This window comes from Gadus morhua, chromosome 2 (assembly GCF_902167405.1).
Source record: "Gadus morhua chromosome 2, gadMor3.0, whole genome shotgun sequence".
NCBI lineage: Eukaryota > Metazoa > Chordata > Actinopteri > Gadiformes > Gadidae > Gadus > Gadus morhua.
In genome coordinates, this window is record NC_044049.1 from 627,495 (window position 1) to 650,825 (window position 23,331).

The 23,331-nt window shown below is 52.5% G+C and overlaps 5 protein-coding genes across 7 annotated transcripts in view; 3 read left to right on the forward strand and 2 right to left on the reverse strand.

The window, feature by feature from the left end:
- Positions 1-48: 48 nt before the first annotated feature.
- Positions 49-4,862, forward strand: alg1 (ALG1 chitobiosyldiphosphodolichol beta-mannosyltransferase). 2 transcript variants are annotated; one of them, XM_030340858.1, is made up of 13 exons: positions 49-476; positions 762-839; positions 929-1,032; positions 1,437-1,585; positions 1,730-1,819; positions 1,934-2,044; positions 2,884-3,005; positions 3,098-3,136; positions 3,229-3,288; positions 3,395-3,505; positions 3,877-3,991; positions 4,163-4,238; positions 4,393-4,862. In XM_030340858.1, exons 1-13 carry the CDS (start codon positions 182-184, stop codon positions 4,534-4,536), a joined length of 1,494 nt encoding a protein of 497 aa, XP_030196718.1. In that variant the 5' UTR covers positions 49-181; the 3' UTR covers positions 4,537-4,862. The 2 variants fall into 2 exon arrangements, with proteins under 2 accessions (XP_030196718.1, XP_030196728.1); XM_030340868.1 differs by lacking the exons at positions 49-476; positions 762-839; positions 929-1,032 and adding an exon at positions 1,065-1,073.
- eef2kmt (eukaryotic elongation factor 2 lysine methyltransferase) lies at positions 4,823-9,791 on the reverse strand. 2 transcript variants are annotated; one of them, XM_030341087.1, is made up of 8 exons: positions 9,438-9,791; positions 9,293-9,355; positions 9,100-9,180; positions 8,737-8,838; positions 7,867-8,000; positions 6,146-6,408; positions 5,355-5,501; positions 4,823-4,952 (listed from the first exon to the last, which is right to left on the reverse strand). In XM_030341087.1, the coding sequence occupies exons 1-8, from the start codon at positions 9,516-9,518 to the stop codon at positions 4,843-4,845; spliced, it is 981 nt and encodes a 326-aa protein (XP_030196947.1). In that variant the 5' UTR covers positions 9,519-9,791; the 3' UTR covers positions 4,823-4,842. The 2 variants fall into 2 exon arrangements, with proteins under 2 accessions (XP_030196947.1, XP_030196957.1); XM_030341097.1 differs by lacking the exon at positions 9,100-9,180.
- pigq (phosphatidylinositol glycan anchor biosynthesis, class Q) lies at positions 9,005-15,406 on the forward strand. Its single transcript, XM_030341444.1, is given in 21 exon segments — positions 9,005-9,206; positions 9,801-9,851; positions 10,519-10,711; positions 10,889-11,092; positions 11,349-11,403; positions 11,489-11,584; positions 11,587-11,633; positions 12,045-12,101; positions 12,103-12,153; positions 12,155-12,211; positions 12,213-12,244; positions 12,584-12,677; positions 12,680-12,717; positions 12,933-13,053; positions 13,175-13,301; positions 13,486-13,639; positions 13,761-13,872; positions 14,062-14,142; positions 14,242-14,356; positions 14,460-14,521; positions 14,633-15,406. Coding segments are annotated over 19 exon segments (1,809 nt in total). The 5' UTR covers positions 9,005-9,206; positions 9,801-9,851; positions 10,519-10,558; the 3' UTR covers positions 14,786-15,406.
- A 617-nt stretch (positions 15,407-16,023) lies between these two features.
- rab40c (RAB40c, member RAS oncogene family) lies at positions 16,024-21,049 on the forward strand. The gene is made up of 6 exons (XM_030341127.1): positions 16,024-16,953; positions 17,139-17,199; positions 17,564-17,624; positions 18,949-19,026; positions 19,364-19,586; positions 20,450-21,049. Exons 1-6 carry the CDS (start codon positions 16,812-16,814, stop codon positions 20,722-20,724), a joined length of 840 nt encoding a protein of 279 aa, XP_030196987.1. The 5' UTR covers positions 16,024-16,811; the 3' UTR covers positions 20,725-21,049.
- A 408-nt stretch (positions 21,050-21,457) lies between these two features.
- nags (N-acetylglutamate synthase) overlaps positions 21,458-23,331 on the reverse strand; it is a 5,942-nt gene continuing 4,068 nt past the window's right edge. The window contains exons 5-8 of the mRNA XM_030340845.1: positions 23,253-23,292; positions 22,673-22,804; positions 22,318-22,500; positions 21,458-21,793 (exon numbers count right to left, since the gene is read on the reverse strand). Coding sequence (XP_030196705.1) covers positions 21,628-21,793; positions 22,318-22,500; positions 22,673-22,804; positions 23,253-23,292 — 521 coding nt within the window. The 3' untranslated portion in view covers positions 21,458-21,627. The remainder of the gene's footprint in view (positions 21,794-22,317; positions 22,501-22,672; positions 22,805-23,252; positions 23,293-23,331) is intronic.

A 23,331-nucleotide genomic window follows, 5' to 3' on the forward strand; every position in this document is an offset into this window, starting at 1 on the left:
GGTCCTGAAGTACAGACAGGGACCCGCCAACCACAGCACCAGTGGCCGGGGAGACTCTCTGGGGCTGTGGGGCGGGGAGCAGGCGGTTGGTTTTGGTTTTTCCCAGGCTCTTTAAACCCGTACTGTCCCTTTAATTGAGGACCGCCCACCTCACTCAGACACGTCACATGGATCAACAACAATGGCGGCACCGGTTCTCTCCACGTCACTAGTCGTAGTTTCCTCTCTAATTGCTGCGTGCTTATCAGTGTTTTACTTAACTTCTGGTTCTTCAACATGCCACCTCGTCCCCCTGAGCGCCCTGGCCGTGTGTGGGTTGGTGTTCTGCGGGTATCTACGGTGGAGGGGCGCCGGTCCGGCGGAGCACCGGGTGTGCGTGGTGGTGGTCGGGGACATCGGACGCAGTCCTCGGATGCAGTACCACGCGCTGTCTCTCAGCCGGCACGGGTACCAGGTGGACCTGGTCGGCTTTCTGGGTCAGTGACAACTGCAAGGGTCAGCTTAGCTCAGGGGGCAGAGCGGGTTGCCTTGAAACCGGAGGGTTGCTAGTTAGATCCCCGGCTCCTACTAGATGAGTGTCGAGGTGTCCTTGAGCAAGACACCTCACCCTGAATGCTCCTTACGAGCTGGCCGACGAGCTGTCGCCTTGAATGGTTGACACCGCCGTCGCTGTGAATCTGGGCATGACCGCTGTTAGTCGCTTTGGGTAAAGCGTCTTCTGAATGCACCAAATGTAAATGTCAAATGTTTTTCCATTCAAGGCACTAAACCACACAATGAGGTTCTGAACGAGGAGAAAATCACGATAACAGCGATGGCCGACGTGAAAGGCGTTCAGGGTGAGTGATGGGGACGTCTCTGGGCACTGATTACAGGACTGAAGGATGTCGTTATAAGCTAAACGTCATTTTGGATGTCTTCGTCTCAGTGGGTCCGCGCGTCGTCTCCTACGTCACCAAGGTCATCGCCCAGAGCGTCCAGATTCTGGTCACCTTGATGGAGACCAGAAGGCCCTCGCACATCCTACTGCAGGTCTCATATCTCCTCTCATATCTCCCCACATCCTACTGCAGGTCTCATATCTCCTCTCATATCTCCTCGCACGTCCTACTGCAGGTCTCATCTCCTCTCATATCTCCTCTCACATCCTACTGCAGGTCTCATCTCCTCTCATATCTCCTCTCACATCCTACTGCAGGTCTCACCTCCTCTCATATCTCCTCTCACATCCTACTGCAGCTCTCATACCTCCTCTCATACCTCCTCTCACATCCTACTTTAGGTCTCATATCTCTTCTCACATCCTACTGCAGGTCTCATATCTCCTCTCACATCCCAATGCAGGTCTCATATCTCCTCTCACATCCTACTGCAGCTCTCATATCTCCTCTCAAATCATACTGCAGCTCTCATATCTCCCCTCCTATCTCCTCCAGAACCCCCCAGGCCTCCCCAGCATGGCGGTGTGCTGGCTGCTGTGTCTCCTGAGGGGCTCCCGGCTGGTGGTCGACTGGCACAACTACGGCTTCACCATCCTGGCCCTCGCACACCCACACACACACCCCCTGGTCCGGCTGGCACAGTGGTACGCTCCATGACTCCAATGCTACCATAGTCCTACCGTAGTCCTACCATAGTACTACCAGGGTACTACCATAGGACTGACGCCACCACGGCCAGGTGTGTTTCTGATTGGATGTGTGCGTTGTCATGGTGATGTGCCCCTCAGGTACGAGCGTGCGGTCGGGCCGCTGGCCGCCCACCACCTGTGTGTCAGCGAGGCCATGAAGGAGGACCTGCGGGAGAACTGGGGCATCAGGTAGGGTCAAAGGTCACCCCACGCCGCCTGTTGGCAGTGCTCACACGGACAGTAATGTACAACGTCAACGAGCAACAGGACAGGTAGCTGACCCCTGACCCCCCCCCCCCCCAGGGCCACCACGCTGTACGACCGGCCGCCCGCCATCTTCAAGGAGACGCCTCTGGAGCTCCGGCACCAGCTGTTCCTCCGCCTGGCCCAGACCCTCCCCCCCTTCAGGACCAGGTGAGAGCCAGACCCCCCCCCTTCAGGACCATTGCCGTGTTCCAATATCCATACTATCCGTACTTACTAGCCTAAGTTTGAGTACGTAGGGCGTTCCGATTCAGATTGGGCGAAAATAAGTCTATTGAAAGGACCCGGATGGTGTACTCAACGGCACTTTTCGTACTCACTTTTCGTACTCAACGGCAGCCATCTTAGCTACGTAGCGGAAGAGGGCGGAGCCAGGCTGAGCCAACGTCGGCGCATTTTCCACATAGCCTGCATTAATATTCATTTTGTAGTTTTTATAGTTTTCATAGCTTTTTATAGCTGCTAGGCTTAAAGAGTTCACCGTTCAAAGCGGGATGTTTATTGCGGGGGAGGAGCTGCGGCGGCAGTCGTGATCGTAATTTCCGGTTAGTGCACCACGGAGTATTCGATTTGGAACAACACTGACATCGGAAAATTAGCTTACTTAGTGAGTGCGGATAGTGTACTTCGTTTAAGTGTACTCATGGAAGTATGGATATCGGAACACGCCACAGGTGAGAGCCAGACCTAGTCAATGTATAGAATCGCTGGGGGGGTCGGACTCTGAGGTGAGTTCCTATTGGTCGGTCAGACTGAGGTGGGTTCCTATTGGTCGGTCAGACTGAGGTGGGTTCCTATTGGTCGGTCAGACTGAGAGGTGGGTTCCTATTGGTCGGTCAGACTGAGGTGGGTTCCTATTGTTCGGTCAGACTGAGAGGTGGGTTCCTATTGGTCGGTCAGACTGAGAGGTGGGTTCCTATTGGTCGGTCAGACTGAGGTGGGTTCCTATTGGTTGGTCAGACTGTGAGGTGGGTTCCTATTGGTTCCAGGGGCGAGGAGGCAGGCGGGGCCGGGGAGCGGACGGCCTTCACCCTCAGGGACCCGGTGGACCAGAGCGTGACCTGGAGGCCCCACAGACCCGCCCTGCTCATCAGCAGCACCAGCTGGACCGGTCAGCAGAGCACCACAGACTGCTGTCTGTCTGTCTGTGGCTCTATCTTCCTCCCTGTCTGTCTGTCTAACCTCTACCTCCTCTCTCCACAGAGGATGAGGACTTCTCGGTTCTTCTGAAAGCTCTGGAAGGTAGACACACACACACACACACACACACACACACACACACACACACACACACACACACTGTGTGTGTGTGACCGGTTGTTTACTGTCTCCAGAGTACGAGCGTTGCGTCAGAGAGGGGCGTGGCCTGCCAGCCCTGGTGTGTGTCATCACAGGTGAGGTCATCCCAGCTCCATCATGTGCCCGTCAATCATAGTGGTCATGTGGAATCCTGACTCACAAGGCTGCTGCCCTAAAACTTGTGTGTGTGTGTATGTGCAGGTAAAGGACCTCAGAAGGAGTATTACAGGAAGTTGATCGACGGCCTCCATCTGGAACACGTGCAGATCTGTACACCGTGGCTGGAGGCTGAGGACTACCCCACGTTGCTAGGTAACACTATAGAGGCTGAGGACTACCCCACGTTGCTAGGTAACGCTGTAGAGGCTGAGGGCTAGCCCACGTTGCTAGGTAACACTATAGAGGCTGAGGACTACCCCGCGTTGCTAGGTAACGCTGTAGAGGCTGAGGACTACACCACGTTGCTAGGTAACGCTAGAGGCTGTGGTCTACCCCGCGTTGCTAGGTAACGCTGTAGAGGCTGAGGACCGCCCCACGTTGCTAGGTAACGCTATAGAGGCGGGTGTCCTCAGGTTCCATAGTGAGGTTCTGCTCTACGTTCCCGGTGGTTCTTTAGTGAGCTTCTATGTGGTAGGTGTTCTATGTCCTCCAGGTCTATGTTAAAGGTTCTCTGGTGCCTCCAGGTTCTGCAGACCTGGGCGTGTGTCTCCATCGCTCCTCCAGCGGCCTGGACCTCCCCATGAAGGTGGTGGACATGTTCGGATGTTGCCTGCCAGTCTGCGCCATCCACTACAACTGGTAACACTGGTCATATACTGGTTATACTGGTCATATACTGGTTACACTAGTTATTTACTGGCAAACACTAGTTAGATCCTGGTTAAATGGGTAAACACAGGTTTTATACTGGATAAACTGGTTTAACCGATGGTGACTGTGGGAATACTAACAGTGTGACTGTGTGTGTAGTTTGTCAGAGCTGGTGAAACACGAGGAGAACGGTCTGGTCTTCAGGGACTCCCAGGAGCTAGCGTCTCAGCTACAGGTCAGACCATGCTAATGTTGCTGCACGATGCTACAAATCAAACCTTCTGCACAGACACACTTCTGTCGCTACATGCTAGCAGTGTGACCGTCTGCATGCAGTCAGGCTAACGGTGCTACATGCTAATATGAGTCTGATCTGCGCGGGGCTCCAGGCCCTGCTGTCAGGGTTCCCGCGGGCCGGGGGCCGACTGGAGGACTTCAGGAGGAGCCTCCAGACCAACAGGGGGAAGCGATGGGATGACAACTGGACCCAGACCGTCCTGCCGCTCATCACCATGACGACACCGTCACCATGACTACCACCGTGATGGGAGTTAAAGACAATTGGATCGACACCAGAGATGCTGTTAGGTTAGCGTAGCAATGCTAGCTAAGGAAGGACTCTGCAAAAAGGTGGAGATCTGAGGGTCCTAACGGTTCTGTTAGCACGAGTTCAACATGATGCTACGTTAGCATGCTAATAACATGCTGCTGCCTTAGCATGATGCTAGCGATATAATTATGTTTAGTCAAGGGTCAGATATTTGTACACCTGTAGATAATATTTTTATACCGGCACATGGAAATGAGCTTTGACACGTGTGTTGTGAGTAAATAAAGCTTTATTGTGTGTGTAACGTCAGCTGCATCATCTCGATGGTGGACGCTCTGTGGTAGGACAACACCTGCCTTCCCGCTCCACGGATGACCTCATAACCGACCCCCGCAGCCTCTGAACCAACCAACAAACAAACAAACAAACAACATGGCTGCTTAGGGCCAGCAGGAGGCGACAATCCGGACAACGTCCCGCCTCAAGCGCTAGGATTGCATAGGCAGCCTGTCAGTCAAACTCGCACGCGGACCCCTAACCCTTACCCTAACCGTAACCCTATCAGAGAAATGCGTTTGACTAACGTTAGTTTAAAATACATGACAAGTTAAGTTATCTTCCCTGCGGTCACGTGACGGATTTCAGCCTTTTTGGATTGGATCTGGGATTTAAACCAACGTGATTGGATCATTTGCGGCTATCCCTTAATTAATATTCATGATTTTCCCGGATTCCGCCTACGAAAAACACATTTAGCAGCAGGAGGGCTGTGGACCAATAAGGACGGGTGGAAGGCGTTACCCAGCTGCCTCTTGAAGCTGTTGTATGTGTCTGGGTTTCGGATCGGTGAGCAGATGAAGACCTGAGGAGCTTCAGGGGAGGAACAGCTGAGGACCAGGGAGAGCAGCCTCACCAGACCGGGGAGGAGGTCCGGGTCGTAGACCACGTCTGAAACACACAGCACAGTGGAGAAGACCACAGCTGAAACACACAGCACAGTGGAGAAGACCACAGCTGAAACACACAGCACAGTGGAGAAGACCACAGCTGAAACACACAGCACAGTGGAGAAGACCACAGCTGAAACACACAGCACAGTGGAGAAGACCACAGCTGAAACACACAGCACAGTGGAGAAGACCACAGCTGAAATACACAGCACAGTGGAGTAGACCACAGCTGAAACACACAGCACAGTGGAGAAGACCACAGCTGAAACACACAGCACAGTGGAGAAGACCACAGCTGAAACACACAGCACAGTGGAGAAGACCACAGCTGAAACACACAGCACAGTGGAGAAGACCACAGCTGAAACACACAACACAGAGTAGACCAGGTCTGAAACACACAACACAGTGGAGTAGACCACAGCTGAAACACACAAGAGTAGTAGACCACGTCTGAAACAACACAGGGAGAGCAGTAGGAGAGACACCATAGATCAGGTACTTGGTGTAGACGTGATGTCACAGGACAGGAACAATGTCAATAAAAAATGTCCTTTCACCAAAGAAATTGTGACCTCCAACAGTCCTGTGGGCTTCGTTCAGTCACCATGACTGAGGACCGGATTCAGGAGTAGAACGTACCTGAAGCGATGACGGTGTCGGCTCCGATCTCTCGGAGTCGCTCCTCGCTGACCGACTCCCAGTCCAGCTCCTCCACCCTGACCACGCCTCCACCGTGGGCGCCACCAGCAGGCCCCTCCCCCAGGCCGTTGAGCTCCAGGTTGGCCCGGAGTCTCCGCAGGACGCTGGGGTGGAAGTCACTGAACACGTAGCGGGAGGGGCTGCAGCCGCGGCACACCACCAACCCCGTCAGCCCCACCCCGCAGCCCAGCTCCAGCACCACCCTAAAGAGAGACGCACCGTCAGCCCAGCTCCAGCACCACCCTAGAGAGAGACACCGTCAGCCCAGCTCCAGCACCACCCTAAAGAGAGACGCACCGTCAGCCCAGCTCCACCCTAAAGAGACACACCGTCAGCCCAGCACCACCCTAGAGACACACCGTCAGCCCAGCTCCAGCACCACCCTAAAGAGAGACACACCGTCAGCCCAGCTCCAGCACCACCCTAAAGAGAGACACACCGTCAGCCCAGCTCCAGCACCACCCTAAAGAGAGACGCACCGTCAGCCCAGCTCCAGCACCACCCTAGAGAGAGACACCGTCAGCCCAGCTCCAGCACCACCCTAGAGAGAGACACACCGTCAGCCCAGCTCCAGCACCACCCTAGAGAGAGACACCGTCAGCCCAGCTCCAGCACCACCCTAGAGAGAGACACACCGTCAGCCCAGCTCCAGCACCACCCTAGAGAGAGACACACCGTCAGCCCAGCACCACCCTAAAGAGACACACCGTCAGCCCAGCACCACCCTAGAGACACACCGTCAGCCCAGCTCCAGCACCACCCTAAAGAGAGACGCACCGTCAGCCCAGCTCCAGCACCACCCTAGAGAGAGACACCGTCAGCCCAGCTCCAGCACCACCCTAGAGAGAGACACCGTCAGCCCAGCTCCAGCACCACCCTAAAGAGAGACGCACCGTCAGCCCAGCTCCACCCTAGAGACACACCGTCAGCCCAGCTCCAGCACCACCCTAAAGAGAGACGCACCGTCAGCCCAGCTCCAGCACCACCCTAGAGAGAGACACCGTCAGCCCAGCTCCAGCACCACCCTAAAGAGAGACGCACCGTCAGCCCAGCTCCAGCACCACCCTAGAGAGAGACACCGTCAGCCCAGCTCCAGCACCACCCTAGAGAGAGACGCACCGTCAGCCCAGCTCCAGCACCACCCTAAAGAGACACACCGTCAGCCCAGCTCCAGCACCACCCTAAAGAGAGACGCACCGTCAGCCCAGCTCCAGCACCACCCTAGAGAGAGACACACCGTCAGCCCAGCACCATCCTAAAGAGAGACACACCGTCAGCCCAGCACCACCCTAAAGAGAGACACACCGTCAGCCCAGCACCACCCTAAAGAGACACACCGTCAGCCCAGCTCCAGCACCACCCTAAAGAGACACACCGTCAGCCCAGCTCCAGCACCACCCTAGAGAGAGACACCGTCAGCCCAGCTCCAGCACCACCCTAAAGAGAGACACACCGTTTGTCACATGGTACCTACCTGTATGAAGGTCTGGTACCTGTATAACGGTGTGTGAGCGTACCTGTGTAAAGGTGTGTGAGCGTACCTGTGTAAAGGTGTGTGAGCGTACCTGTGTAAAGGTGTGTGAGCGTACCTGTGTAAAGGTGTGTGAGCGTACCTGTGTAAAGGTGTGTGAGCGTACCTGTGTAAAGGTGTGTGAGCGTACCTGCCGCTGAAGGCCTCCAGGTGCTCCCCGGCCCACTCGGCCAGGTGCAGCCCGGCCTCCCAGGTGACCAGGCCCGTGGTTCCCTGGGAGACCAGCGCCACGCTCTCCGTCAGAGTCACCGCCCCCCCGCCAGGCTGCAACACAACGCATCCTCACACCCTGGTCCCCGTGGTGGTACTGCAGTCCTACCAGAGGGGGGTACTGGTAGGAGCATTATGATAGTACTGCAGTCCTACCAGAGGGGGGTACTGGTAGGAGCATTATGATAGTACTGCAGTCCTACCAGAGGGGGGTACTGGTAGGAGCATTATGATAGTACTGCAGTCCTACCAGAGGGGGGTACTGGTAGGAGTATTATGATAGTACTGCAGTCCTACCAGAGGGGGGTACTGGTAGGAGCATTATGATAGTACTGCAGTCCTACCAGAGGGGGGTACTGGTAGGAGCATTATGATAGTACTGCAGTCCTACCAGAGGGGGGGGTACTGGTATGAGTATTATGATAGTACTGCAGTCCTACCAGAGGGGGGTACTGGTAGGAGTATTATGATAGTACTGCAGTAGTCCTACCAGAGGGTAGTACTGGTAGTAGTATTATGATAGTACTGCAGTAGTCCTACCAGTGGGTAGTATTATGATAGTACTGCAGTAGTCCTACCAGAGGGTAGAACTGGTAGTATTATGATAGTACTGTAGTACTTGTTTTCATACCAGTAGGTAGGTCTTGTAGTAGTATTATGATAGTACTGTAGTATTAGTATTCATACCAGTAGGTAGGTCTTATAGTAGTATTATGATCATACTGCAGAAGTCCTACCATGAGGTAGGTATTGTAGTAGTATTATTATAGTACTGTACTAGTACTCATACCAGTAGGTAGGTCTTGTAGCAGTCTTCACTCTTCTGATCGCTGAGGACCCCGGCCAGACCCTCATACAGCTCATCTAGCGGTTCCAGACACATTTGTTCCAGCTGTACAAACACACACGCACGCACGCACGCACGCACACACACACACACACACACACACACACACACACACACACACACACACACACACACACACACACACACACACACACACACACACACACACACACACGGTATTTTAGATAACCAACTGCCATCAGATAGTGTGTCTCTGTAAACTGAGATACAGAGGTGCGGTTATCTCCGTTACAACGTGTGAGCTCTGGATCCTAATGTTCAGAAAAAACCAAACTTCAGACCCACCATCGTGATGAGCTCCGTGAGGAAAGATCTCCGGTACTTGGCGGACGGCGGGTGTTTCTGAGCCAGAGGACTCAGACTGGTCTTCAGGAGGAAGACTTCACGTTACTGTACGTTATCACAACATTACTATTCCATCACTAACTGTATGATATTATCTTGAGTAAAGTTAGCCAGTAGAAGGAAGTTTTGTTACCTTTTTCAAAATCGCTGCTATCAGTTCAGGGGACTTGTCTTTTTCCAGCTCTCCTCGAAGCCTCTGTGAGATGGAAAATAGATTTAAAACAATCCGATGTAAAGTACCGTAGAAGAGTTGTGTGATGTGTGATCACCGACCTTACCTCCCAGTGAAGAGGAGACAAACGAGTCATTGCAAAAAACGAGGCTTGAAATGTACTCAGTAAAGCCGCCCTGTCCTCCATGGAGACTGTAGTGGGTCGTGCTGAACCTTAATGAAGCTTAATGAATGAATGATAAAGTAACGATCAACACCAGAGACACATGCGACCGGATAGCCGCTACTGAGCGAGCGCTGGGAAGTGGGAACTGTAGTTCTGTACTCTGAGCGCTTTCATTAATTGTAGTTGTTTAACTCGCCAGTATTTTCTCGTTCACCATTTTATCAGTATGAATAATAAAAGTACATCCCTTCTCAGTGAGCCTTCACTCTGACTCCATAATAACTGACTCCCTCTCTCCCGTAGGCCCTCCTAACCAAACCCCCAGGAGCGGACGGACATTCGGACGTTTTGACTGTAAGTTGATCTAGCTTTGATCTGCATCTATATAATACATTCATTTGTTTATCGATACATCAGGATATATCTATCGGTGGATTCATAGACAAGATAAGTGTCTGTATTTGTACAGTATTAGGCCCTGTCAGGCGGAACCATGTTTTGTTTGTTTTGCTTCCCACCGGAGGGATTTTATAACGGACTATCAACAACCAAGATGGCGACCTCCGTCCCCTCTCTTTCAATTCGTTATATTTTATAACGTAGATTATTATTCGATATTATAATACAAAATATATGACTTTTGTCTAGTCGCTGCTCTCGCCCATGATCTAGCTGCCTCACATCGTAACCCGGGCATCGAGTCAGGTAACTATCTAATGACCCGGGTCTCGGGTCAGGATTAAAGGTTTATGATGTGAATGCATCGTCGGTCAGGGATCCAGATGTTGGACGCGTCAGTAGTTCATCATCGTACACACGTAGTGTGTGTGTGTGTTACTCTTAACGTAAGGTCGCCGTTTCAGCCCCCGTTCGGTTCACTGGTCGCTGTGACCCCGCCGCGGGCTATGTTACCATAGCGACAGCGCGGAGACTGTTCGATCGCTACCGGTGGAAATGAGGTCAGCGTCACTGCTGCTGTCTGCGTTGAGAATAACGGACTCTCTCCCGGTTGTGTTCCCAGCGGATCATCGTCTGAGCAGCGGCGTCCCGCGGTGGTCGTCATGGTGCTGAAGGTCTTCTTCCCGCAGTGCTGCAACCGCGCGGCCAGCGGGCTGCTGGTGGGCCGCTGGCTGCCCGGCCGCGACACGGCCGTGGTGCTGGCCGTCATCCACTACCCCTTCATCCCCAGCACCGTGAAACAGTACCTCCAGAAGGTACGTTAGGACCTCTTGGAACCTCCAACATGTCAGTTAGAACCTCTTAGAACCTCAGGTCAGTTGGAACCTGTTATTACCTCTGCTCAGTTAGGGTGAAAGGGGTGAATGTCCCGCAGAGATATTCAGTGTGTCGTGTGTGTGTGTGTGTGTGCCTGGCTGTGCTCGTGCGTGCAGGTCCAGGCCCAGAGCCAGGTGCCGGTGGAGGTGCTGGGCTCGTGGAGCATGCCCAGTGAGAAGCAGGAGGGTCTGGACTCCTTCCTGAGGGACCTCCGCACCATCTTCCCCCAGGGCCGCTGGCTGCAGGTCAGCCGGGAGGTGGGCAAGACCGGCTTCAGCTGCCAGCTGCTCCCGCTGGCCCTAGGTGAGGGGGGGGGGGGGGTGGGGGGGTTTGGGGCTAGCTGCCCCCATGGTGGGGGGATGGAGGGGGGATTAAACTATTTTGAAGTATAATCTGTCCTTTAGTGAGGCTTGTCCCAGAGTCTCGCCTCCTCATGTTTCTGGTGATTCCGTAGCTTTCGGAGGAAAGTTTTTGTTGGTTAGATGTGTGCTGCTGTGTTCCTCACTTGGAGCAGATGGAGGAGATGAACAGACACAGAAGGAGAAGAAGGTGGAGAAGGAGGAGGAGAAGAAGAAGAAGGAGAAGAAGAAGAAGAAGAAGAAGAAGAAGGAGGATCTGGCGGAGGGTGATGGTACAGAGAAAGAGGAGGAGGTGGGGGAGGAGACGAAGGTGGAGAAGAAGAAGAAGGAGGAGCAGGCGGAGGGTGATGGTTACAGAGAAGGAGGAGGAAGAGGAGGTGGAGGAGAAGGACAGAGTCATCTTCGTCCACTACGACCAGAGGAAGGTGATGGTGTCCCAGCTCCACCCTCTGGAGAGGCCCCAGCCCCGCCCGACTCGGAGGAAACCTCAGAACTCAGACAGGTGAGCAACACCTTGGTTTAAGAGGCTCTATACTGTCCTCTAAGTGTCCTCTAAGCTAAGTGATGTCCCTAAGTGTCCCGGTGTGCCCTCAAGTGCCTTTTAAGTGCCCTCTAAGTGTCTTCTAAGTGCCCCTCTAAGTATCCTCAGTGCCCTTTGGAGTGTCGTAAGTGTCCTCAGGGCCCTCTCTAGTGTCCTTTAAGTGTCCTTTAAGTGTCCTTTAAGTGCCCTTTAAGTGCCCTCTAAGTGTCCTCTTAGAGGACTCTTAGAGGACACTTAGAGGACACTTAGAGTCTAAGTGTCCTCTAAGTGCCCTCTAAGTGTCCTCAGTGCCCTCGAAGCTGTCCTTTAAGTGCCCTCGAAGTGCCCTTAAGTGCCCTCTAAGTGACCCAAGTGTCCCGGGGTGTGCTCCAGATGTTCTGGACGGTGGGCCGCAGCGAGCCGCTCTTCCTGAAGGATAAGTACGATGACGGGGCCGCTGAAGATGAGCCACTGGCAGTCGGAGGGCCGCGAGGCCAGCATCCATGGTGGAGCTGATGAAGCTGGCCTCCACCCCGCTCTGCCTGCTGCTGGCCTGGGTGGCTGGGCGCCTGGGGCTGGGTCACTGGCACACGGTACACAGTCTCACACACGCACACGCACACGCACACACATACATGTACACACACGCGCAAGCACCCCAGGACATGCATGCATATAAGTGACACTTTCAGGACAGACATACATAAAGCCGTTTCCGTGTCGACAAATGGTCGAGTCGACATATTTGCAAATAAAAAACTTTAATATCCTCCTCCTCCTCCTGCTCCTCCTCCTCCTGCTGCTCCTCCCCCTCCTCCAGCCCTCCTCCTCCGGCTGCTCCTCCTCTCCTCCTCCTCCTCCTCCTGCTCCTCTTCCTGCTCCTCTTCAGGCTCCTCCTCCTCCCTCCTCCTCCTGCTGCTCCTCCTCCTCAGGCTGCTGAACCTCCCTCCTCTGCGCTTCCTGTCAGTAAGCTGTCCCTCCTGCGTTCAGCTGAGCCACAGGACCGCCCACATGAAGACCGTGGGCCCTCCTTAGACAGAGCCACCAGCCACACAGACTTCATGAGGTAACACACACACACACACACACACACACACACACACACACACACACACACACACACACACACACACACACACACACACACACACACACACACACACACAACACACACACACACACTTCATGAGGTAACACGCACACCCACTCACACACTCCCAGGCCCAGCCATGCTGTCAGTGTTGTTAGCGCTGTGCTAAGCTACCGGCTGTGCCCCCTCAGGAAGGCCAACGTGCTGGTGTCCGTGCTGCTGGACGTCTTCCTTGGGCTGCTCTTCATCTCCTGGCTCTACCGGGAGCAGCGGCTGGCCCGCCTGGCCAGCGCCCTGATGCCCGCCGCAGACGTAAGCTCTCCCAGTGGGAGGGAACTGTGTGTGTGTGTGTGTAACTGTGTGTGTAACTGTGTTTTTTGTAACTGTTTGTGTGTGTGTGTGTGTGTGTGTGTGTGTGTGACTGTGTGTGTAGCGTGTCTCCAAGGAGCTGCAGGAGCTGCTCCAGTGGCTGATGGGAGCTCCGGCCGGACTGAAGATGAACCGAGCCCTGGACCAGGTGCTGGGGCGCTTCTTCCTCTACCACATCCACCTCTGGATCAGTGAGGACACACACACACACACACACACACACACACACACACACACACACACACACACACACACACACACACACACACACACACACACACACACACACACCACACACACACACACACACACACAACACACACACACACACACACACACACACACTCGTCCCCCTCACCAGCAGTGTGTGCCCAGGTTACCTGCGGCTGCTGGCTCCCTTCCTGGAGGTGATCCTGTGGTATGGAGGTCTGTCCGCGGCCCTAGGCCTGACCTTCGCCCTCTCTCTGCTGTCGGACATGCTGGCCCTCCTCACCTTCCACATCTACTGCTTCTACGTCTACGGAGCCAGGTACACCATCTCCACTCCTCCTCCTCCACCTCATCACCTCCTCCCTTCCTCCTCCTTCTCTCTCCCATTCCGTAATAATCTCTCTCTCTCTCTCTCTCTCTCTCTCTCTCTCTCTCTCCAGGCTCTACTGTATGAAGCTCTACGGTCTCTGTTCTCTCTGGAGACTCTTCAGAGGCAGGAAGTGGAACGTTCTGCGGCAGAGAGTCGACTCGTGCTGCTACGACCTGGACCAGGTAATTACCTCACCTGACTAGGTAACTACCTCACCTGACCAGGTAACTAACCCACCTGACCAGATAACTAACCCACCTGACCAGGTAACTACCTCACCTCCATGGATTTACTAGGACCAGGTAACAGATCCACCTGACCAGGTGTGTGTTTGTGTGTGTGTGTGTGGACTCACTGCGTCTGTCTTCCAGCTCTTCATCGGGACCCTCCTCTTCACCATCTTGTTGTTCCTGCTGCCCACCACAGCCCTCTACTACCTGGTCTTCACCATGGTAACCGCAGTGTATGTGTGTGGTTCATCCGGCCGTGCGGGGCTCTTCGGAGCAGACAGCGTGTGATGGTGACGGAGGTGCGTTTGTTTTGTGCCCCAGCTGCGTCTGATGGTGGTGGCCCTGCAGGGCATGCTGCACCTCAGCGTGGACCTCATCAACTCCTTCCCCGTGTTCGCCCTCGGCCTCCGCGTCTTCACACCGTACCGCCTGGCTGGTAAGTGCTGTTCAGTGTGTGTCTGTGTGTGTGTGTGTGTGTGTACGCATTTTGTGTGTGTATGTAATATGTGTTTGTGAGTGTAAATTGTGTTTGTTTGCAGAGGGGGTGAAGTTTCGAGTTCTGTCTGATGAGCCTGGGACAGCCTTACATCTGCTTATGGAGGTAACACACATTTTCACACACACATCAAGTACACACTCACACAAACACACGCTCTCACTCACTAACGCACGCTCTCACGCACGCACACTCCCTGTGTGCTGTCTTCTGTAGATGAACGCTCTGGGGTTCGGTTCGGTGGTCCAGACCTACCGGACCCCCACCTACAGCTGCTACCCGCCGGACTCCTGGGGCGCCCTGCTCAGGAAGCTCTTCGTGGGGGAGCTGGTGTTCCCCTGGAAACGCAAGACCACCAAGACAGACTGACCCCCCAAACACAAGAACACAAAGAGGGACTGAGCCCCAAAACACTAAAAGTGTGCGTGTTTGTGCGCTCGCGTGTGTTAGTGCACACAGTGGCCAGTTGATGAGGGAGAGAGTTTTCGAGGCTCTTGAGGAGTTGCCATGGGGACAGGTGTGGCTGTTGACCAGGTGGGAACATGATGCTGGTTCTATGTTGTTATGATGTCTCACCCTGGATTGTGCTGTAGTTCTAGTCTTAGTTGTAGATGTAGTAAAGTTGTTTTAACCCTGCACTAATGAACCATTGAGGGGAGGGGAGTCCGTTTATTTATCCTAGGACTTGATTGTTTTGTTGTTTTGTTTCAGGTGAATCTGTTTTGATTGTTTTTGTTTCTCATTGACTATTTTTGTTTGTGTTGATCTGTGGAAGTAACATTAGGTCCCGACCCATTTTGTCTGATTGGCTGGGGAACATTCCGTAACATTAGATATGTCTGAAGCCTGTTTAGCTGAGGACCATGTCTCTCTGTGATTGGTCGATGTAGAGCTGGAGGGGAACTGGTGCCAACGTTCTCTTTTAATACAATGTGTCTGATCATGTGTTTTTCTACTATTAAAAACTAATATTATTAACTAACAGCTCAACCCTGTGGTAGTGTGTGGAGAGAACCTCTACTCAAACCAGTCCTTACCACCCAATGAATGAGGGTGATGTGGTGCTACCAGAATAACGGGCACACACTTACATACAGCCGGCTACAAGCTAACACACAGTCATAATGCTGCCTCATATGTTAGATACAGCCGGCTACAAGCTAACACACAGTCAGAATGCTGCAACATGTGTTAGATACAGTCAGAAGGCTGTTGAATTCTAAATCGGATTTGTTGATTGTAAAGATCGCTGCTCTGGCAATACTTTGCCTACACTTTCACATTCATATAGTCATAATTGTATATTTATAGTTCTATAGTATTGTATGAAGTTTTTGGCTATAGTAATGTCATGGTTACGTTCAATCATTTGTATAGTTGTAATGTTAGTGGGCTGTTTACTTATGTTAATCAGTATTCTATATAAATATATAATAGACCTATCTCCATTGTATTTATTCACAATGCAATCACCTTTGTTACCATTACCATCTGGACACCCTGTGGACAGAACTGTTGACCGAGTTCCAGAACATCCTATCGCAGCAATGGGTGGGCGGGACCTTTGGAATAGATGGCCTATCATAAGACCAGGTGGGCTAGGATTCCCCTGGGGGCGGGGCCAGGAGCTCTGAGGAGGACCCGTCAGCAGCGGGTTGTTAGAGGAGTCCCCAGGATGGAGCAAGATGGACAGGTTTGGGTTTGAAGGATCGAGTCCTCTCATAAAGACCCGTGTGACTGACCGCGGAGAGCATTTCTTCCTCTATTCGGTGGACCTCCAGCCCGCGGATACCTGGTGGAGACCCTGGTGCCCCGGCTCTTTGTCGTTACCAGACCCGCTGGACCAGCAGCTAGCCTCCTAGTGCTAACTGTTAGCTCGCTAGGATCCGAATCACTCAGTGGCTCATCAGAATAAAACTGTTAAGATTAATATTCTATCGGGATATTAATTTAGAGCTGTCGGTTACCGCAGTACCTCCACTGGGTGTTATTTAGTGTAAACCCACACGTAGCCTCGGCTAGGCTAGGTGGTGCTCACCTGTGCTATGCTAGCTAGCTTGTTGTTCATCCAGCAGCCCAGAGCCGCTCTGCGTGTTGTTTTGATCATGAACGCCAGGCGCAGTGTCCCTGGTCGGGTCTACAGAGGCGGTGAGCTCGGTTTTAGTCCGGGTGTCGGTGGGACTACACACTGTAGTGCGCTCATAGGTTTGATAAGCCCCAGTTCGTAAACACAGTGACCCACACGGCTTCAGTCCGCCTCTCTCCACTGGACCGGGTCCGAACTCAGCGAGTGGAACTGGAACCTACACACGACAAGACCTACCCAGAGTCCGCCGAGTCGGGACATCCCGGGACAAAGGGCTCTTCAAACGGTTCCCGATCGGCCGGGGAGGCGATGGGCAGCCAGGGTAGCCCGGTGAAGAGCTACGACTACCTTCTGAAGTTCCTTCTGGTCGGTGACAGCGACGTGGGCAAGGGGGAGATCCTCGACAGCCTCCAGGACGGGTCCGCGGAGTCTCCCTACGCCTACAGCAGCGGTACACTCACACACAATTTTTTTGTTTCTCTACCTGGTTTCTTAAGGAAGACTAAATATTTTATATATTTTACACACACTCACACACACACACACACACACACACCCTCCAACATGACATGCTGATATCTGCTGCAGTGTGAGAAGAGTGAAGACCCCTCTGGTGTTTCTCTTTCTCTGTTGCAGGCATCGACTACAAGACCACCACCATCCTCCTGGATGGCAGAAGGGTCAAACTAGAACTCTGGTAAGATCTACAATCCTGAAGTTAATACCCCATAACAGGCTGGTTATTACGCTATAACAGGCTGGTTATTATCCTATAACAGTCTGGTTATTACGCTATAGCAGGCTGGTTATTACCCTATAACAGGCTGGTTATTACCCTTTAACAGGCTGGTTATCACGCAATAACAGGCTGGTTATCGCCCTATAACAGACTGGTTATGACCTATGACCCTGACCTCCCCAGGGTCAAACAGTGCGGTGAACCTCTCCTGTCATGTTCCTCCCCCCCAGCTCCTCGTCAACAGGGGTTATGGTTAGGGGTAAGGTTATGGTTAGGGTAAGGTTAGGGTTATGGTTAACAGACGGTCATGTTCCCCCCCCAGGGACACCTCGGGACAGGGACGATTCTGCACCATCTTCCGGTCGTACTCCCGCGGGGCTCAGGTGAGGTTCATGTATAAACATACACACAATTGTTGTACAACATACTAATACATTATGTTTCACTAATATATATGTATCACGAATATATTTCTAGCATAAAACTAATATATATACATTTATACAACGGGGGGCCTAAATCCAGCAATCTGATTGGTTCCTAACTGTTGTATAATAAGCGTATACATAACTGCTATGATGCCCGATCATTTTGTGAAAGTGAAGTGGAAACCGTTACAACCGTTCTCTCGGAGGGACGCTAAAGTGTGTTGCGTAGCGACCGTCGTGCATTTTGAAGGCAGCCAGGAGGGACTACTTTTTTGTAGTCTTTAATAAAACAGCTACTTTTACTTTCTTGGTTTCTTTTTAAATGTAGTGTGTCAATGACTTTCGTTTCGCCATAACAGTAACCGTTGTATAAAAGCAATAGATCACTTCAGTCAGTGGTATGTATGTGCTCATTATACCACTGTGAAGGGGGACGCCGGCCCTCCGCTGCGCGTCGGGGCCGGACAACGCCCCTTAACAGTGGTATAATGAGCACATACCACAGCCTGGCGTGATCTATTGCTTAAATATAACACTGATATAGTTATAACTATATATTCTTATTCATATGGACACTATATAAATATATCTATATAAAGGTATATATGTATGTGTGTGTGTGTGTGTGTGTGTGTGTATATTTAAGCAATAGATCACGCCAGGCTGTGGTATGTGCTCATTATACCACACCTTCACAGTGCTATAATGGGCACAGACCACTGACTGAAGTGATCTATTGCTTTTATACAACGGTTACTGTTATGGCGAAACGAAAGTCATAGACACACTACATTTAAAAAGAAACCAAGAAAGTCAAAGTAGCCGTTTTATTAAAGACTACAAAAAAGTAGTCCCTCCTGGCTGCCTTCAAACTGCACGACGGTCGCTATGCAACACACTTTAGCGTCCCTCCGAGAGAACGGTTGTAACGGTTTCCACTTCATGGCGCGGAGTGATACTTTCACAAAATGATTGGGCGTCATAGCAGTTATGTATACGCTCATTATACAACAGTTAGGAACCAATCAGATCGCTGGATTTAGGCCCCCCGTTGTATAAATATATGTATGTATGTATGTATGTATGTATGTGTGTGTGTGTATATATATATATATATATATGTATGTATGTATGTGTGTGTGTGTGTGTGTGTGTGTGTGTGTGTGTGTGTGTGTATGTGTATGTGTATATAATATATACCTATGCATGTACTATGTGTGTGTGTGTGTGTATATCTACGTGTGTATTTATGGTTGGCGTCTTTGTGTTTTCCTTGCAGGGGATCCTGCTGGTTTACGACATCACAAATCGATGGTCATTTGACGGAATTGACCGGTGGATCACAGAAATAGACGAGGTGAGGAGAAGGAGGTAGTGAGGAGGGTGAGGAAGAGGAGGTGGTGAGGAAGAGGAGGTGGTGAGGAGGGTGAGGAAGAGGAGGCGAGGAAGAGGTGGTGGTGAGGAGGGTGAGGAAGAGGTGGTGGTGAGGAGGGTGAGGAAGAGGAGGTGGTGAGGAGGGTGAGGAAGAGGAGGTGGTGAGGAGGGTGAGGAAGAGGAGGAGGAGCACCTAGCGTCTTTTCTCCCAGCATGCACCAGGTGTAACCTAGCGTATCTCCTCCCAGCATGCACCAGGTTTAACCTAGCGAATCTCCTCCCAGAATGCACCAGGTGTAACCTAGCGTCTTTCCTCCCAGCATGCACCAGGGGTCCCCCGGATCCTGGTGGGGAACCGGCTCCACCTGGCCTTCAAGCGGCAGGTGCCCACAGAGCAGGCCCGCGCCTACGCCGAGAAGAACGGTATGACCTTCTTCGAGGTCAGCCCTCTGTGCAACTTCAACGTCATCGAGTCGTTCACCGAGCTGTCCCGGATCGTCCTCATGAGGCACGGCATGGAGAAGTTCTGGAGGCCCAACCGAGGTGAGCCCACCTAGGACCTAGAACCTGGGACCTAGTTCTCTAGACCTAGGCCAAAAAAAAAAAAAGTTTGGTTCCTGTTGGTTGTCAGTTGAGGTCATGGGTAGGTAGGGAATTTATTTTATTTTTTTATTTTTTTTTTCCAGCGGCAGCGAATGATAGGTAGGTTGTTTTCATTTAAAAACGAGATAATTCGCTCATCCTTGTACAGAATGAAGAGGTGCTGTACCAAAACGTAATTATAGTTAGCATCAACATTTTTTTTTTTTTATAAAGCTCATAAAATAACTTGGGTCGCATATAAATTGACAGGGCCGGTCGGAAACCGGAACCAAACAAAAAATTTTTTTAGGCCCTAGTACCTGTACCTAGGACGTAGGCCTTTAGACCTAGACCACTAGACCTTGAGACCTAGACCTCAGGCCGGTCCTTTAGGTCTCCAGTGTTGACCGGTCTTAGGTCTCCAGTGTTAAGCCCGTCTTAGGTCTCCAGTGTTAAGGAGGTCTAAGGTCTCCAGTGTTGACCGGTCTTAGGTCTCCAGTGTTAAGCCCGTCTTTGGTCTCCAGTGTTAAGGAGGTCTAAGGTCTCCAGTGTTAAGCCGGTCTTAGGTCTCTAGTGTTAAGGAGGTCTAAGGTCTCCAGTGTTAAGCCGGTCTTTGGTCTCCTGTGTTAAGCCGGTCTTAGGTCTCCAGTGTTAAGCCGGTCTTAGGTCTCTAGTGTTAAGCCGGTCTTTGGTCTCCAGTGTTAAGCCGGTCTAAGGTCTCCAGTGTTAAGCCGGTCTTTGGTCTCCAGTGTTAGACCGGTCTTTGGTCTCCAGTGTTAAGCCGGTCTTGGGTCTCCAGTGTTGACCGGTCCGTTGTGTCCCAGTCTTCACTCTGCAGGACCTGTGCTGCCGGGCCATCGTCTCCTGCACTCCGGTCCACCTCATCGACAAGCTGCCGCTGCCGGTGGCCATCAAGTCCCACCTGAAGTCGTTCTCCATGGCCAACGGGATGAACGCCGTCATGATGCACGGACGCTCGTACTCGCTGGCCAGCGGCCCCGCCGGCTCCAAGGGCAACAGCCTGAAGAGGAACAAGGCCGTCCGGCCCCCCCAGAGCCCCCCCCAGAGCTGCACCCGCAGCAACTGCAAGATCTCCTAGTGGGGGGGGGAGGGGCCTGAGGAGAGGGGGAGGGGCCTGCGAAGAGGGGAGTGCACCAGTCAGAGCAGAGCCGCATGGGAGGGGGATCCAGAGAAGGATCTGGACCCCAGGCGGACTCTCTCCTGTGGGGTCCCGGGACGGGAGCTCCCCTGGACTGGATCCTGGAGCCAGGTTTTGAATGCTTTTTACGCCCCGTCCAGAGACGTGTTGAACACTAACACTGAACGCTGCCGCACCCTCACTTTGTTTATTTATTGATTGTACAGATTTGAGAACGGTTGTCATGATGAATGATTTTCCATAATAAAACAATGCTCTCCATGGACTGTTTTCATGTCTGCTGACTGTATGAATGTAGTTTAGAACGGAGTATGAGGCTCATACTGACCTGTCCAACGGGACCCTTGAGGCTACTCAGACCATCCCTGCTGTATCTATGGTTACCAGCAGGAGGCAGTGCCCCCCCCCCCCCCCCCCCACAGGTCAGTGCGAGCAGGGAGACGGGCCCCTTTCTCCCTCTTGTCAAGCTCATCATGAAGTACAGTAGATTTCGATATATAAGACCGCCCACTCGTACAAACCCCTTCTGGATGTGAAGTTACCCTGGATGGCACCGTCACCCACATCCTGCCCCCACCCGACGGACTCTCAGCCTAAACCTTCTGGGGTACACGTCCTACCTACCCTTGGTTACCCCTAGCTGGCCTACTGTGTGTGGAACAAAACTCAAGACTGGTGTTTCCTGGTCTTTATTGTGTAATTTCTCCCAGAGCCAGCGCTCTACAGCGTAGAACTCCGGGGTTCCAGAATGTTCCTTCAGCCAATGGGAAGAGTGTAAAGTGTTCCCTCGGCCAATGGGAAGCGTGTCCTAGAGGGTTCCTTCAGCCGGTGGGTGGGGCCATGTCAGCCGGGGGGCACGGGGGCTCTGGTCCCTGATTGGGCGATGAAGGAGTCGGGGAGGGTCCTGGCGTACTCCACCAGCTCGTAGGAGTCTCTGATGTCCGTCAGCCCCACCCAGAACACCGTCCACTCGCCGCTCACGAAACTCCCGTCACAGTGCTTAAAGTACCTGAGGAGTCAACACCGTCACAGTCAACATGTTTAAAGTACCTGAGGAGTCAACACCGTCACAGTCAACATGTTTAAAGTACCTGGGGAGTCAACACTGTTACAGTCAGCCCCGTTACAGTTAGCTCCGTTACGCAGCTTGCCCACTGCATCCGTCCGTCAACAGACGACGGAAGGCGTGTGACGGATAGGGGAGTGGTATTTACAGACGGAGCCACGATCTGATTGGCTGACGGATCTGTTGCAGCCTGAAAAGTTAGAAATTTCTCAACTTCTGAACGCAAGAGACTGAGCCGACGGAACGGACGGACCCACAATGCATTTCGGGATTGGCCCATGCAAAGTCATTGAGATCCGTCAACGGACGGATGCAGTGGGCAAAGGGTATTACAGTTAGCATGTTTAAAATACAGAAAGTACCTTCAGCCCCGATACAGTAACCTGTCTCTAGTCAGTCTGGGTGTGTGTCTGGCTGCCTGTCTGACTGCCTGTCTGGCTGCCTGTCGGTCTGTCTGTGTGTCTCACCAGGGGTTGATCCTGTTGCAGGCTCTGGACCTCCAGAAGAGCCGGCCCAGGTCCTGTCTGATGTAGTCCCACAGCAGGTGGCCCGTCCCCTGACCCTGCAGGCTGCTGCTCACCACAAACTTGTCCAGGTAGGGCGTGGCGCTGGCCACCTGCTCCTTGGTGACCACGGCAACCGCGCTGTAGCTGGACAGAGGACACACGCACCGTCAGGTGACGGAGGGGACCTGCAGGGTGAACCTCCTGAGGTTCTCGATTGGCAGAGAGCAGAGCTGTGTGTGTTTGTGTGTGTGTGTGTGTGTGTGTGTGTGTGTGTGTGTGTGTGTGTGTGTGTGTGTGTGTGTGTGTGTGCGCTGACCCCTCTGACAGGTAGATGGAGTGCAGCCGTGACTCCAGCTTCTCCAGGTAGCTCTCGCTCAGCGTCCGCTCGAACGACGAGTTGATGAGAGCCAGCAGGCGCGTGGTGTCCACCTGCTGCAGGGACGAGTACCTACACACAGACACACACATTACCACACACTGACACAGTCAATACTACACACAGACACACACTGACACACACATCACCTGCTGCAGGGACGAGTACCTACACACACACACACACACACACACACAAACATTACTACCCACAGACACACACTGACACACACATTACCACCTGCTGCAGGGACGAGTCCCTACACACACACATAACATAACATAAACCTTGCACACACAGACACACACATTACCCAAAACAGACTCACGTATTATTACACACAGACACACACTGACACACACATTACCACCTGCTTCAGGGACGAGTACCTACACATAGACACACACATAACATACACATTACACACACATACATACACATTACACACACATTACTACACACACATTAGACAGTAACATTATTTCCACTGAAAGATGTTCTGCATGAGAACGCTCCTCACCTGTGTATGGGGTCTGCGTTCTTAAAGAGGGTTCCAGAACCTAGTAGATAGACACACACACACACACACACACACACAC

Coding starts and splice junctions, on each gene's coding strand:
- alg1 (XM_030340858.1), top strand. CDS start 182: ATGGCGGCACCGGTTCTCTCCACGTCACTAGTCGTAGTTTCCTCTCTA. Junction 477..761: donor GGACCTGGTCGGCTTTCTGG/GTCAGTGACAAC, acceptor TTTCCATTCAAG/GCACTAAACCACACAATGAG. Junction 2,045..2,883: donor CTCCCCCCCTTCAGGACCAG/GTGAGAGCCAGA, acceptor TATTGGTTCCAG/GGGCGAGGAGGCAGGCGGGG.
- rab40c (XM_030341127.1), top strand. CDS start 16,812: ATGGGCAGCCAGGGTAGCCCGGTGAAGAGCTACGACTACCTTCTGAAG. Junction 16,954..17,138: donor TCCCTACGCCTACAGCAGCG/GTACACTCACAC, acceptor TCTCTGTTGCAG/GCATCGACTACAAGACCACC. Junction 19,587..20,449: donor GTTCTGGAGGCCCAACCGAG/GTGAGCCCACCT, acceptor GTTGTGTCCCAG/TCTTCACTCTGCAGGACCTG.
- eef2kmt (XM_030341087.1), bottom strand. CDS start 9,518: ATGGAGGACAGGGCGGCTTTACTGAGTACATTTCAAGCCTCGTTTTTT. Junction 6,409..7,866: donor CTGGAGGCCTTCAGCGGCAG/GTACGCTCACAC, acceptor GTCTCTCTTTAG/GGTGGTGCTGGAGCTGGGCT. Junction 4,953..5,354: donor CAGCTTCAAGAGGCAGCTGG/GTAACGCCTTCC, acceptor TGGTTGGTTCAG/AGGCTGCGGGGGTCGGTTAT.